Raw genomic sequence first — 15,882 nt, 5'->3', positions numbered from 1 at the left:
TTTGTTACCTTGCTGAAGTTGAAGTGGACTATAGTCAGAAATGTTGTAGCTCTTGGTCCAAAATTGTGTCGAGAAGCAAGTGTCCATCGGCACACAACGTTATAGTCTACTGTCACCTTTTGTGTAATGCAATGATGCTTTGCAGATCTACAGCAACATGCTGTATAGGAGTTCTACAGTAACAATATGGATGGCCAGTATATGGTAATATTACTGTGAAAACTACAGAAACCTGTTACGATGAATGATCTGAAGGAGACAAAAATGTCTCCTTGAGATGACGGAGTTGGTGATGATTCTCTGTGGTTTCATTACTATAAATGACACCTTTCAATGTCACACATAGTATGAGTACTGTATATTCACTGTAGACTTTTGATTCATGCAGCTTTAAAGATGCCTTGTACAGTGACCAAAACATATTGGCTCTCATGCAAGAATTATCCAAGGCTTCATTTTTCACTAATGTGGTATTATTGGGGCGTTCCTTATACAAATTTACAATTATCATGAATGCACACTCATTTATGCAGAGGAGGCCTTTATCATGTAATTTACAGTTATCTGAAGTTAGGAGCATTTGCTGCATCTAAAGTGGCCCATGAAACAAGCCCATGAAAGAGAAAGTTAAGATAAGAATTAGAAAATGTTCTTCCGTAAGGTCAATTGAGTTTATCCTTGAGAGCTCTCGAACATGTTGAATGCATGTCCTTCAATAAAATATTAGCAAAATTTATTTTTCAAATCTGAAACCTAGATTCTTTTAATTGTTTGGTATGTTGGTTGTTAGCAAATGTATTTTTGGTGGTCAAAAGGGTGGATTTAAAAGAAAATATGAGAGAAATATTGGTAAATATAAAAACAACAGTAACAGTAGTAGTACATTTGAATAACATCCTTTGTGAGACGAAAAATGAATTGTCCTTGTTGTTCTTCCTCCTCAGGATTGCCCAGCAGAGTTGGGTGATTTCCGGGCCCAGCAATGTTCAGCCCACAATGACATCAAGTACCAGGGTGTCACCTATGAGTGGTCCCCATCACCTTATGACCCCTCAGCACCCTGTGCACTCCGGTGCCAGACCAAAGGGAGAAGTCTCACTGTTGAACTGGCTCCCAAGGTGCTGGATGGGACACGATGCCGGGTGGATGCATTTGACATGTGCATCAGTGGAGTGTGTCAGGTAACGGATTCTACTATAAGTCAGTCGAAGTACAGTCGGTGTCATCCACCTCTGATGTGATTAATTACCACCATTTGTCTGAGAAGCAAAAACTGATTTTTATCACAAACCTTACCAAACATGCAGTGCCAACCCAACCAGTCATCCCAATTGAACAACAAAACACGTTGTAGATTCAAGATGTTTTTACTGTTATATGCACAGGTAGAGTTATTCTATACAATGAAATGCTTATTTTGCTGGGTCCTCCTAACACATAGAATTAGAATAAACTTAAGGTAAAAAATAAATAAAAATAAGGCACAAAATATATTGCACAAAAAATATAAATAATAATCTAACAATAATATATAATAATAATTAATATAAGAATGTATATATTAATAAGTATATCATGTACATAGTAAATATAATAATAATTAATATAATAATAATATAATAATAATCATTAGTAGATCCATTCCTTCCAGAATGACACATGATGCCGTCTCCCTATCTAACACAGCTATGGTTATGGTTTGGTGAGGTTTAAACACAAATGCATTTTGGTTTCGAGGGAAAGATCATGGTTTGGGTTCCCTGCAGGTTATTATGGAATAAACCGCTTACCGTCCTCACACCCCAACCTCCTCCCTCTGGACTTACTGGCTCTTTTATAATGCCTGTCGCATGACTTCCTCTTTTTCTCCCAATGAGCATCATTAATATAGGTCCTATAGGACTTAGTTGAACTAAACACATGTTTGCCATATGCTTAAAATACTGATTCTTACATTTAAATCTCATATTGCCCCTAGTGCTCAGCCATAGTCTACAGTAGTCTAGGATTCAGAATTAAACAGAATGACTTGCCTATATATTTTCAGCTGGCTGTTTTTACGCAATAAAATATAACCAAACAAACATGAAATGTTACCGATGATGGAAGCAACACAAACGGCCGAGTTCAGTGAGTTGTGTTGAGTTGAGTGCAAAGCTTATTTTCTTGAGATAATAAAATAATGATCTCACGATTTCAAGATAACGGCATAAAATATAAATTGCAAGCACGGCTCCATGGTTTAGAATTTCCTCATTGCTCCGTTCCTTTGCAGGCAATAATATGGTCTCCCATGTGTTAATGGGGCCATCATGAACTGAGAGGGTGAGGCTGGGACATGGAAACTGTGTTCCCTATGGTGTCGTAATCATGTCACCGACTATTTTTAGTGGAGCTTTGTTTTAGGGTACACAGAGCTGGATTTATGTGGAATGCTTCCGCTCCCTGGCTGGCTGCTTGATAAGAGGTGTCTGTGACAGGAGGCGGAGCACATGTGTCACACTTGAAAGATCCATTTTCCAAACAATTATGTACACTTCAGCACATAGGTGATGGAGTAGATTACTATTACCAGCATGTGTTCTTGAACCTTCAGCTTTGTTAAAGTGGAAAACTACTGAGTTTTGGACAGTTTATTTGTCGGTTTGGCATGCTGCTTGCAAATGAATATAACAAATAATATTTGGAAACTACTCTGGAAATCAGTACTCAAGCCAAATTACCAGGCCTGTACGCAGGGAAGACATTTCATACTTGTGAGGTCACCAAACATTTCTTTTAAAAACGCACTGGTAAAGTTCTGCTTATCTGAAAAATGCATTCCTATCACCAGCTACTACTGCATTGAAATCATGACAAATGGAATGAAATATAATATAGACTATAACATGCTCATCTTAAATCAAGCAGTCTGATTGGTTCATAGATGTGATATGATATCCACATACCACTCCTATGACTTCTGATTCCTTTACACTTTCAGTATCACTCCGTGTCTGAGAAAAAACACCGAGCCATCAGCTTGAATTTAATTCAAGCAGATTTTATATAGCCCAAAATCCCAAATTAAAATTTGCCTCGGAGGGATTTACAATCTGTACACATACCCTGTCCAGGGACCTCACATCGGATCAGTAAAAAAACTTTCACAGAGAAAAAAGCACTTCTGAAAATCCGAGGGGGGGGGACTCTGACGGAATCATGACTCTCCCTCTCCTGACGGAGCCAGCCCTAACTATAAACCTGAGCCAGCCCTAAATTTAAACCTGAGCCAGCCCTTACTATAAACCTGAGCCAGCCCTAAATTTAAACCTGAGCCAGCCCTTACTATAAACCTGAGCCAGCCCTAACTATAAGGTTATAGAGATCACAGGAAAGAAAGCCTTCTGTGCAAGAAATCCTTAGGTTTAATCAAAATATGTACTTGGTTAGGTTTAAGGTGTGTGGGGGGGGGGGGGGGGGGGGGGGGGGGGGGGGGGGGTATGGGGGTTAAACAAAGAGGCTGCTGTGTGAGTGGCCTTATTGTTAACAATATTAGCCTTGGTGATGTGTGTGCAAATGGTGTATGCTATAGCCTAGTGTATTGCCTTGGCCATGAAATCTTATATTGCTTCAAACTAGTATGTTCTACGTACACTCTAGCCTCAGTTTGATCTGAGAACACGTTATAACCATGTACCACTGAACATGGAGTCTTTCCTTAAAGTGTCAACACACTGCACATTATCACAACTCCAATTATGCTCACCCAAACAATTGACAAAACCATCAAAACAGTTAAGAACTTTCTCTGACATTGAGAAATTTGTACTAAAATTGATTAATAAGTATTCATCTTTATAACTCAACACATAAAAAATATTGATGTAAACATCAGCTGAATTGAATAGGCATGTTAAAATAAAATAAAAAGCTAAAGAGAATGGGAGGAACTCGAGGCCAAAGAGAAGAGTAAAAAAGGGAAAATTCAGACTGAAGAAAGGGAGTAGAAGAGTAATGTCTTCTCTGCTTCCTCAACAACAGCTGAGATGATGGCAGATTCATTAACAACATGCCCTGCTTATGCAAATCCAGCTGTCAGCACAAAGCACCAGCTCACAATGCAGCTCCTTCACTAGAGAAGGCAGATAACATGTGAAACTGCATAATATCCTGTAATGATTTCTTAATACACGAGTCGGAGGAGGCTTAAACCTTACCCCTCTACAGTTGTCATCCTGTAATATCAGGCTACAACAGCACAGGTACTGTATTTTCAAAAGTAAAAAAATAGTTCTCCCGGCTTTTTTTGTGTCAACATTACATGTCAGTATTTAGATCCTTCAGGAGAGCAACAGAGGAGGATCCCTCTCCCCGGATGGACAGAAGCAATAGATGTCATGTGACCAGAATGAACAACGTAACAGAGTTACAGCATATTACATGAATATGACAGAAATTACTCATATAATGAGTAGTAGGCATGGACCAGGATCCATGAAGCAGAAGGAGGTAGAGAGGAGGGGCATCAGCAGGGCCGCCATGTTAGGAGACAGGAGACAGGAGGTAGGACGGCTCCAGACAGACACGATCCATCGAAACTTGAGCCGCGAAAGCACAGATTTATAGTGAGTTAGTAATGTGCATTGAATAGACATGAATTCATCCAGAAGGGGAGAGAGAGAGAGAAGAGGAGAGAGGAGCTCAGTGTATCTTAAGATGTCCAATCTCCAATGTTGGAGGGCACATCTCTGACGGAATCACGGGGTGAGTTTCCCTCGTGATTCGCGAGGGGAGTTGTCTGACTCCCTCTGAGAAAAGCTTCCCGTATCAAAGCCAGCCCTATCTATAAGCGCAATCAAAGAGGAAAGTCTTAAGACTACTCTTGAATAACGTGACTGTGTCTGCCCCCCGGACTGAAAGTGGAAGCTGGTTCTTTTTTTAAGACTCTAGGAACCACAAGTAGCCCTGCATTCAGTGAGCGCAGCTCTAGTGGGTTAATATGGTACTATAAGCTCCTTAAGATATGATGGTGCATCACCAGTTAAGGCTTAGTAGGTGAGGAGAAGGATTTTTAATTGGATTCTTTATTTTACAGGGAGCCAGTGCAGAGCAGCTAATACAGGAGTAATGTGATCTCTTTTCTTAGTAGATAGATAATAAGGAGTTACAGTAATCTTGTCTTGAAGTAACACATGTGTGAATCAATTTTTCTGCATCGCTTTGAAACAAGATGTGCCTGATTTTTGAAATGTCACATAGGTGAAAAAAGGCAGTCCTTGAGATTTCTTTATGTGGGAATTAAAGGACACGTCCTGATCAAAGATGACTCAGAAATTCCTATGGTGGTGCTAGATGCCAGAGCAATCGCATCAAGAGAAACTATATCAATAGATAACTTATTTCTGAGGTGTTCTGGGCCGAATAAAATAACTTCAGTTTTGTCTGAGTTTAACATCAGGAAGTTGCAGGTCATCCAGGTTTCTATGTCTTCAGACACGCTTGAAGTTTAGAGAAGTTTAGTTTGCTCTTTGTATGTCTCTGCTCAAATTAACTCTGTTGTTTAGCTTGCTCTTGGTGCATTTTATTAGTTTTAAGGTTGGTTTCATCTGGCTTGATCGATAGAAATGATTGAGTATCATCGGTATAACGATGAAAGTTTATGGAGTGTTTTCTGATAATATTATATTATGATATTAATGCAAGGATCTGTAATGCATACTGTGTTTGTGTAATACTCTTGTGTGTGTGCTTCTGTGCGTGCATGCATTAATGAATGGGAAGTTGATGGTTAACAAACAATTAAATTATTAATAGTTTTATCTTATTAGTAATGCTATAATTTATGTTTTTGCCAGTTCATTGTTGCACACATTCTACAATGTGTTAGTGAAAGGTACACCTGGTACACAAGAGGTAATAATGATGTGACGGCTGAAGAATGTTTTCTGGTTTCTCACCGGCTGCACACTGTGCCACCTGTTGGCAAACAGTTGCTTTTGTTCTTTGTGTTCTTGATGTGCACATACGGTGTAAATATTTTTTTTTGCAACAATGTTATCCCTCTTTGTGCATATTAACTTGATGCAACTGCAGCCTTTACGTTAATATGAGGGCAAATCAATGTCAATAGCCGCAATCCCATATGAGATCCACTCAAACAGCCGCACATTAAAATTACTTCAGGGAGAGCTTTCACATTACTCCGCACAGGATATTTCTGCTTGCGACAGCAAAAACTTGCAGCCTGCCAGGAGAAGCACGTCCTCTGTAATAGTGGACTTCGGTATTTGTAAGCTGTTTGCTGTTTGGCAGGAAAACACTTTTCACCATTGGAGCTTGTTTCCTCCAGGCCAGAAAAGTGAACCCCCTCCTCCTTTGTTTGGCGAGCACTCGGCCAACGAGTTGAAGTTATTTGAATGTGCTGGAATCTGCCCGTGAAAATCCAGCACATAATTGCTATAATTGCTGGATGCACTCGGGCTGCTTCTGGAGCATCATTGAACTAATAACGCCAACAATCAGGCCAGACAAATACAAGTACTGGTTGGTCGTAATGGGAGATGGATGATGGATGTGTGCTCAAACAGCAGCTGCTGACTGTCTTGGCATGCAGAGAGGGATCTGGGCATGACCGGGATGAAATGGCATCACATGGCTGGTGATGGAGGCAGATGCTCAGGACCGGTGCTGGGTAGCTGTGGTGCTGCAGCAGAAAGTTTGTCTGTGACGGAATGAGGCCAATCCCTCCTCTACTGCATGTATATGGATTAATACACCAAATAGCAGCATGATATCCAGCTGTACATGAGTAGAAGAGAAAATAAATAAAATTCCACAGAGTAAAGGAAAAAAGAACAGTGGTGTGTAATAGTGCCTGTCAGTGTTTGTATGTGTCACTTTGTTTTGTGAGCCGGTCACAGCAACTCCCATGTCAAGCCTTCTATTCCTCCTAAAGGCTGGGTCCATTTCTTACGAAATTTTCTGTGGATAATCATTAGCTCAATGTGATCAAAGGATATCGCCCACTTTGTTGATATCTCATTGCGTTCAGAAGTTATTAACCAATTAACCTCTTAGGGGCGTGGCTCAATGTCAATATACATAACTTCCTACTTGGCCTATCTTCACAAACTTTGTAGCATATGTCAACATCGTGTCCCTTAACGTACCCAAATTATTTCATAATATTCAAACACTAGAGGGCGCTGCAGTGAACCGCTCAATTTTGGCATTTTCCTTGTTTTCAGGTGTTGTATTCTGACGAACTCCTCCTAGAGATTAAACACGATTGATTTCACATTCGGGCAATATGACGACCTTTGCAGGGAAAAGTTATTTCAGGATTTTCAAAATATCGAACTATGTGAGCACAGAGCAGCGCCAAAGAGACACCATTTTCCATGAAAATGGAAGTTGTTTTAACTCGGCCGTACATGATGGAATCTACTCCATATTTCTCATATGCCATGACCTCTTGACCCTGAAGACATCCATATGATCATTTTTAATCCTAGTCATAGCGCCACCTAAAGGCAACAGGAAGTTACATGTTTTCTACTTGTACACCGTGCTCCTCACAGATTATTCAGATCCCTCTCAAAATGTGTCGGAAGAGACTTAAGACATTGGTAATGCATCACCTTGAAGATTGTAAGGATCCGTTGAACGGCATCGCGTGGGAGCATCGCGGAAGTTCGATCCTTCGCCATGACCGAATAAACCGATGTAACTCGACTCCACATGATAAGATCCTTTCCAGGTTTCACATGTTTGATCAGCCTCCAGGCCTGAAGACATGTGCAGTCTAATTTTTAATTAGAGTCATAGTGCCACCTAATGGCAACAGGAAGTAAATATTTCTATACTTTGGCTTGCTTCTCTTAGTCGGTCAATCAGATCAACTTCCAAATAACTTCCATACAAACATAAGACTTTCATGACGCGAGCCCAGAAAGCTTTTGATGTTTTGGGAAACGCTGTTGCCGTGGCGACCCATCCTTCGCGGTCAACAACAAAGTCACTTTTGAGGGACTAGGCATGCTCGACACGTAACTAAACTTGGCACACACAATTAAAGGCAAAGATGTATTTACCTGATGTGATTTGAATGACTCAAAATGGCACTTTGGCTCGATAGCGCCCCCTACAAATATTCAATTAAGCAGCCCAGCGCTTTGGTTGACCTACATGTATGAAACTTGCTAGGAATATGTAACACATGTAAACTTAAAAATAACTCTCTTGGGACCATGCTCTAAACTGTACAGGAAGTCAGATAGCGCCCCCTAAAAAAACGTGTTTTTTTTGACAACCTGTGAGTTGTGAAAGCCCACAGTTTTTGCCCCCTATCACCAATTGACCTGAAATTTGGCACACATGTCCGGTTGTGTCTGCTCTACAAAAAAGTACGCGGTTGCACTAATGTCCGCCTACTTAGAATTTCCACCATTTTGAACTTTGATAAAAACTATTTTTTCCTCAAATCTTCCTAAACGCTGGCTTCGATTTGTACAAAATTCTCTGTGGATCACTAAAGGTTCAATTTCATGAAAATATATCAAAAGCTTGTTTGTATCTCATTGTGTTCAAAAGAAAAGGACCCATTAACTTCTTAGGGGTAAATTCAACTAAATTCAACAAAGCAGCCCTTGCAGTACGTTCAACATAGATATACAATATTTGATAGGCGTATGTACCACATCCTCTGCTGAATCGCCACCTTAACATGGTGGAGGAGTTTGAGTGGCTCAGTGATCCTGGGAGCTATGTTGTCCGGGGCGTCAGCCCCTGGTAGGGTCTCCCAAGGCAAGCAGGTCTCGGGGGAGAGCCCAGACTAAGAGCGGTTCAAAAAACCCTGATGATTTACGGCCCACGGAATGAAGCTACCTCGCCCGGACAAGGGAAACCGGGGCACCCTCCCGGAGCCAGACCCGGGAGGGGAGCTCGACGGCGAGCGTCTGGTGGCCAGGCTTTCACCCATGGGGCCCGCCACAAACTCACCACCGGGGTCAGGTGCTATGCAGACCGGGCGGCGGGCCAGGCAGGAGACCTGGGCGAGCCGATCGCCTGCAGCATAGACTAGCTCTAGGGACGTGGAACGTCACCTGGCTAGCGGGGAAAGAGCCGGAGCTGGTGCAGGAGGTGGAGCTGTACCAGCTAGATATAGTTGGGCTCACCTCCAATGCACAGCACGGGCTCTGGAACCAAGCTCCTGGAGAAGGGTTGGACTTTGTCCTTTTCTGGAGTTGCCCTGGGTGAGGGGCGCCGGGCGGGAGTGGGGATACTCACGAGCCCCCGGCTGAGCGCCGCTGTGTTGGAGTTTTCCCCGAAGAACGAGAAGGTCGCCTCCCTTCGCCTACAGGTTGCGGGGAGTAAGGCTCTGACTGTTGTTTGTGCTTATATACCGAACAGCATTTCGGAGTATCCGGCCTTCTTGGAGTCGGTGGGAGGGGTCCTGGAAAGGGCGCCGCCTGCCGACTCCATAGTTCTCCTGGGAGACTTCAACGCTCACGTGGGCAATGACAGAGAAACCTGGCGGGGCGTAATTGGGAGGAACGGCTTGCCCGATCTGAACCCGAACGGTGTTTTGTTGTTGGACTTCTGTGCTAGCCATAGTTTGTCCCTAACGAACACCATGTTCAAGCATAAGGTGGCTCATAAGTGTACCTGGTACCAGAACACCTTAGGCCGTAGATCAATGATTGACTTTGTAGTCGTATCATCTGATCTGCGGCCGTATGTCTTGGACACTCGGGTGAAGAGAGGAGCAGAGCTGTCAACTGATCACCACCTGGTGGTGAGTTGGATCAGATGGTGGGGGAGTCGGCTAGAGAGACCTGGCAAGCCCAAACGTGTAGTGAGGGTGAACTGGGAACGTCTGTCCGGGAGGTCTTCAACTCCCACCTCCGGAAGAGCTTCTCACACATCCAGAGGGAGGCTGGGGACATGGAATCCGAGTGGATCATGTTCAAAGCCTCTATTGTGGACGCGGCCGCTAGGAGCTGTGGCCAGAAGGTCATCGGTGCCTGTCGTGGTGGCAACCTGAGAACCCGGTGGTGGACACCGGGGGTGAGGGAAGCCGTCAAGCTGAAGAAGGAGGCCTTTCAGGCCTGGTTGGCCCAGGTGTCTCCTGAAGCAGCTGACAGGTACCAGCAGGCCAGAAGGGCTGCAGCTGTGGTTGTCGCGGATGCTAAAACCCGGGCATGGGAGGAGTTCAGGGAGGCCATGGAGAAGGACTTTTGGTTGCCCTCAAGGAGGTTCTGGCAAACCATCCGGCGGCTCAGGAAGGGAAAGCAGGGCCTACCCCAGGCTGTTCTCAGCGCAGGGGGGGGGACTGCTGACCCGGACTGTGGACATCGTTGGCCGGTGGAAAGAGCACTTTGAGGAACTCCTAAACCCAGCCAACATGTCCCCTGGAGAGGGGGCAGTGCCTGAAGTCCTTGGGGTGGATGCACCTATATCCCTGCCAGAGGCCACTAAGGTAGTCAAAAAGCTCCTTGGTGGCAAGGCACCAGGGGTGGATGAGATCTGCCCTGAGATGCTGAAAGCGCTGGACACTGTTGGGCTGTCTTGGCAGACACGCCTTTGCAGTGTCGCATGGGGGTCGGGAACAGTGCCCATGGACTGGCAGGGGTGGTGGTTCCCATCTTCAAGAAGAGGGACCGGAGAGTGTGCTCGAACTATCGTGGTATCACACTGCTCAGCCTCCCGGGAAAAGCTTATGCCAGGGTGCTGGAAAGGAGCCTCCGACCGATTGTCGAACCTCAGATTCAAGACGAACAGTGCGGATTCCGTCCCGGCCGTGGAACAGTGGACCAGCTCTAAACCCTCGCAAGACTACTGGAAGAGTCCTGGTAGTTCGCCCAACCAGTCTACATGCGCTTTGTAGACCTGGAGAAGGCTTTCGACCGGGTCCCTCGGGGGTTTTTGTGGGGGGTGCTGCGGGAGTATGGGGTGCCGGACCCGTTGGCACGGGCCATCCGGTCTCTGTACGCCTGCAGTAGGAGCTGTGTTCGTATTATCACCGGTCCTGTTCGTGACTTTAATGGACAGGATATCTAGGTGCAGCCAGGGGGCGGAGAGGATCCGGTTCGGGAGTCTCGGGATCGCCTCTCTGCTGTTCGCAGATGATGCGGTCCTGTTTGCCTCCTCGGACCGTGACCTCCAGCATTCACTGGGGCGTTTTGCAGCCGAGTGTGAAGCAGCAGGGATGAGAGTTAGCACCTCCAAATCTGAGGCCATGGTGCTCTGCCGGAAACCGGTGGATTGCTCCCTCAAGATGGGGACAAACTGCCTACCCCAAGCGAAGGAGTTCAAGTAAGGTGGAGCGGGAGATCGACAGGCGGATCGGTGCGGCTGCAGCTGTAAAACAGGCGCTGTACCGGTCCGTCTTGGTGAAGAGGGAGCTGAGCCGGAAGGCAAAGCTCTCCATTTACTGGTCGTTCTACGTTCCAACCCTCACCTATGGCCACGAACTCTAGGTCGTGACCGAAAGAACGAGGTCTCGGATACAAGCGGCCGAAATGAGCTTCCTCCTGGTGGCTGGGCTCAGCCTTAGAGATAGGGTAAGGAGCTCGGACATCAGGAGGGAGCTTGGAGTCGAGCCACTGCTCCTTTGTGTCGAAAGGAGTCAGCTGAGGTGGTTCGGGCATCTAGTCAGGATGCCTCCTGGACGTTTAGATTAGAGCCATTAGAGGTTTTCCAGGCACGTCCAACTGGTAGGAGACCCCGGGGAAGACCAAGGACACGCTGGAGGGATTATATCTCCCGGCTGGCCTTGGAACGCCTCGGGGTCCCCCAGAATGAGCTGGAAAGTGTTGCGGGTGAGAGAGAAGCCTGGGTCGGCCTGCTGAACCTGCTGCCACCGCGACCCGACCCCGGATAAGCGGCTGATAATGGATGGATGGATGTACCACATATAAACTTAAAAATAACTCTCTTGGGACCATGCTCTAAACCGTACCAGAAGTCGGCCAATTTCGTTTTCGTCCTTCATTTCTAGTTCAAATTGCCATAGTTTCCCAGTAGGTGGCGCTCTGACTATGAGTTAATATTGGCATGCAGAAGTCTTCAAGCCATGCCTCTGATAAAGCATGTTAACTTTGGAACAGTTTTGACAAAGTACAGTTGAGTTACAACAGCTTGCTTTTTTTCTTCCTTTTTCTTCTTCTTCGGGAGCCTCTGTGCTTCCTCGCCTCAAGTTTCCATGGATTGTCGCTGTGCCTAGAGCCAGTCCTGCCTCCTGCAATGGCGGCCCTGCTGATGCCCGTCCTCTCTACCTCTTTCTGCTTCATGGATCGTGGACCATGCCTACTTCTCATGATATTAATACTTTCTGTCATATTCATGTAACGTGCTGGAACTCCGTTAAGTTATTCATTCTGGTCACATGACATCTATTGCTTCTGTCCATCTGGGAAGAGGGATCCTCCTCTGTTGCTCTCCCTCAGGTTTCTTCTCTTTGTTCACTGTGAAAGGGTTTTTACTATCTTTATTTAGGGGAGTTTTTCCTGATCCGATGTGATGAGGTCCCTGGACAGGGATGTTATGTGTACAGATTGTAAAGCCCTTCGAGGCAAATTTGTATTTGTGATGTTGGGCTATATAAAATGAACTGACTTTAATTTAATTGTATGATCAAGAACCATATGAAATAGTCACCACACCACTTCATCTTATCATCTTTTTAAAAAAAAAAGTATTCTTATTTAATGTAAAAATAAAAAGACAATACATAGACATAACATCAAGAGGACGACAAAACGGTGAGATACGAGCCAGGCAAAACATCATATATTCAGGGTATAGAAGTACGGTGTGTGTGTGTGTGTGTGTGTGTGTGTGTGTGTGTGTGTGTGTGTGTGTGCGTGCGTGTTTATTATTTCATCTAAAACATAGGCACAAAGTATAGATAAGATCATATTTATATGTATGTGCATATGCGTGTACGTGGGTTTCAATTGGGTTTCAGGCTAAAAAAGACAAATATATGAATAATATTAGAATGGGTCAAGTTTGTAAAAACAGTGAAGATGGAGTGGTGTTCTGTTGTATTGTAAATGATGGAGGAGGTTAGATCTTCCATTGAAATGTATTAATCGTTAGGTTTCTCCAGTGTGTGATATGTATGTTATTCCTTATTTTACAGTTCGTGAGGATAGTTTTCTTGCCGATAGTTAAGGCCACGAGGAGTAAGCGACGGTTTGTTTTCCTGAGGTTTATTGTTGAAATGTCTCCTAGTAAGCTCAGTGAAGGGGATAATGGGACGAGGCAGACCAAATTGATCATCTTGCCAATAGCGCTCCCGGCTCACTATTGCTCCTGTTAAAAAAAAGATTACAAAAAACAAAGGACGTTAGATCAATGATGTAAACCCTAAACCCACAAATTAAAGAAAACATTACGCAAACTTCAAGGGATATGGCGTTCCAGCTCTGACGTGGGTGAGGTGGTCCTTGATCACTCGTTCCTTCCTTGTTCTTCCATTCATGTGGAGCAGTGCATCCATCATGAAGCATTACGTGTGCCACCGCTGTTTGTATATTTTTACAGCAATCAATCAAGTGATTGCGACCAAAGTGATTGCGACAATCACTAATATCACCCTGGAATATAATTTTCAAAATGTATTGTTGTTATTTGGACTGTATATTTGTATTTTTTATTTTATCCTTTTCGGCCAATTTAACCTCTAAGCGTTCTTCATTTACAACGTTTACCATCTTAGTTTAGCATGTCTGCATGTATAAGCTAATAAACACACAACTAAAAGTGTAGCTAAGGCTGATGAGATTACTGTTAGTTTTACAGTTACTTTTTCATTAAGTATTACACTATATTTGCCCAATGACTACACTGGATGAAATGGTAAGGGCTCACCAAAGATATTACATATATTCTGAGGGAAACATCAATATCGGTTCAAAATTGTATGGCAATCAATCCAAAAGTTGTGGAGACATTTTACTGTGAACCAAAAATGTTAAGTCAAGCCTGTGAGGCTTCTCATCTCTTCATGGGTTGACATATGTCCTTCCGAGTGTTTATTTATAATGTGTGTGCAGGAGGTGGGCTGTGATCGGCAGCTAGCCAGTGGTGCCAGAGAGGATAACTGCGGCGTCTGTGGTGGGGATGGCTCCACATGCCGGCTGGTACGAGGACAGGCCCTACCGCACCTTACACCAGAACAATGTAGGTCATGCAATCTTGATCTGTGTCCAAATTACATACATGCCTTCATTCACTCTGGTTCCACTTCTAAGCCTCATGTTTACCAAGCTAATCCTGAATGTTTCACACACTGGATTTGTGAAATACCCTTTACCTTCTCCAGATGTCTCTTAAGGCCATGTTTGATTGCTTCAACGCTTTACTGGGGTGTCAAATTATTGGGCAAACAAAACGTTAGCTTTCTGGCTAGTTTCCTACTTTTGCTTTCAACCCCATACCCTACCTGAGTGTGACGTAAGAGTTTACCCTTGTAACACAATATAATCCAAGAATTTCATTATGGGCCTTTAAAAGAACTCAACATTACTTTACTTAACACAGCAACTAAACAAGGTTTAACAGAACAAAGTGATCTACCAAAAGGCTCGTTTGAGATGACCCAGGCCTGCATAGACTCGATCACCGGCGATCGCTGCACAATGCATGCTGGTTAAGTTTGTGTCCGACTTGATCTCGACTTGCTCTGAAGTACTCTAACCTCATAAAATTGGACGCAGATTTTAGAGCCAGGCCACTGTTGCTCTTCACCGACTGCAAGACCAAGAGCATGATGGGAAACGCCTGGATGTCACCTGATCGAAGAGCTGATTGGCTCTTAGTTTTGACAACAAATTAGATAAATATATATTATATTATTATTATTACAAATTAAATGAACATAGTCTGTAGTCTATTACAGGATGTAACTATTTCTGTGAGATCCTGTATATTGCTTTTGAAGGCTACTGGAAACTGTCTTGACGGCAGCTTTTTTTCATCGGTCCCCGATGCTGCAGCCTGATCCTGTCCACTTTCCAGTCGAGGCGCAGTTCATTTCGAATGAGCCTCTTGACATTTTAGGGAGCATATATAGTGGCTAAGCCAAACTAAATAAGACGAGGGGTAACCAAGACATGAACCAACTCTAATGTATTACAAAGCAAAGCAAACAAACCCGGAATATAATTAACATGCCATTGACTTCAAAAGGTCTTTCAATACTACACCTCCTTGCTTAACCATAGAGGGAGGAACCCTTCTAGTGTGAAAAGACCCCAAGAGTAGCTAAGAGGGTTTTTTTTTTTTTATTTTATGGAAGGGACTTATAGATATATACAATATTATAGGTATCTCATGCCGTTAAAGGACTTAATACATCTAATATCCCCGAGGATTTCCTATTCATCACTTTTCAAATGAAAGCTGCAGTTTGAAGCAGAGGTTGGAAAGCAAGGCATGAGCAATCTGGCGACTGACTGAGGAAAATTTGCTGTGGATGTACTAACTTTGAGGGAAGGTAGAGCAAGTGAATGAGAGAGTAGACTGAGGCTGGTTGATGGATGGTCCAGAGAGTTCCAAAGAAATGCATGTGCCTGAGGGAAGTGTGAAGTAGCTGTGGTACTGAGTACAATTACAATGACTCAAACAGACATTGTGACAACAAGAACTGTAATGGGTCAGCTTTGGCTTGTTGCGCTTTCTCCTACAATTCCGATACCTGTAGGGCTGCGAGTGAAAACCACCTTAAGCAAGTGAAAAAATGTTCTCATTTTCATTGACATACATCTAGCAAAGCCATTTCATCCGCAAACGGCGTTGTTCACTGTGACCACCACTTTTTTTTTCAATGAATGAAACTGCGGGAATACAAAACTTCAAGAGAATATTCCTGGCTCATCTCACCGCTCTGCC

At 44.0% G+C, this 15,882-nt stretch overlaps 1 protein-coding gene across 1 annotated transcript in view; it reads left to right on the top strand.

Moving 5' to 3' along the window:
• adamtsl3 (ADAMTS-like 3) overlaps window positions 1-15,882 on the top strand; it is a gene marked incomplete at its 5' end in the record, with an annotated part of 159,041 nt that overhangs the window by 105,664 nt on the left and 37,495 nt on the right. The window contains 2 exons of the mRNA XM_079217444.1: window positions 945-1,181; window positions 14,046-14,172. Coding sequence (XP_079073570.1) covers window positions 945-1,181; window positions 14,046-14,172 — 364 coding nt within the window. The remainder of the gene's footprint in view (window positions 1-944; window positions 1,182-14,045; window positions 14,173-15,882) is intronic.

The sequence above is a fragment of the Taurulus bubalis genome (assembly GCF_910589615.1).
Source record: "Taurulus bubalis genome assembly, chromosome: 4".
NCBI classification, from domain to species: Eukaryota; Metazoa; Chordata; class Actinopteri; order Perciformes; family Cottidae; genus Taurulus; species Taurulus bubalis.
The sequence above is the reverse complement of the archived record's forward strand: the minus strand, read 5'-3'. Positions and strand labels throughout refer to the sequence as shown.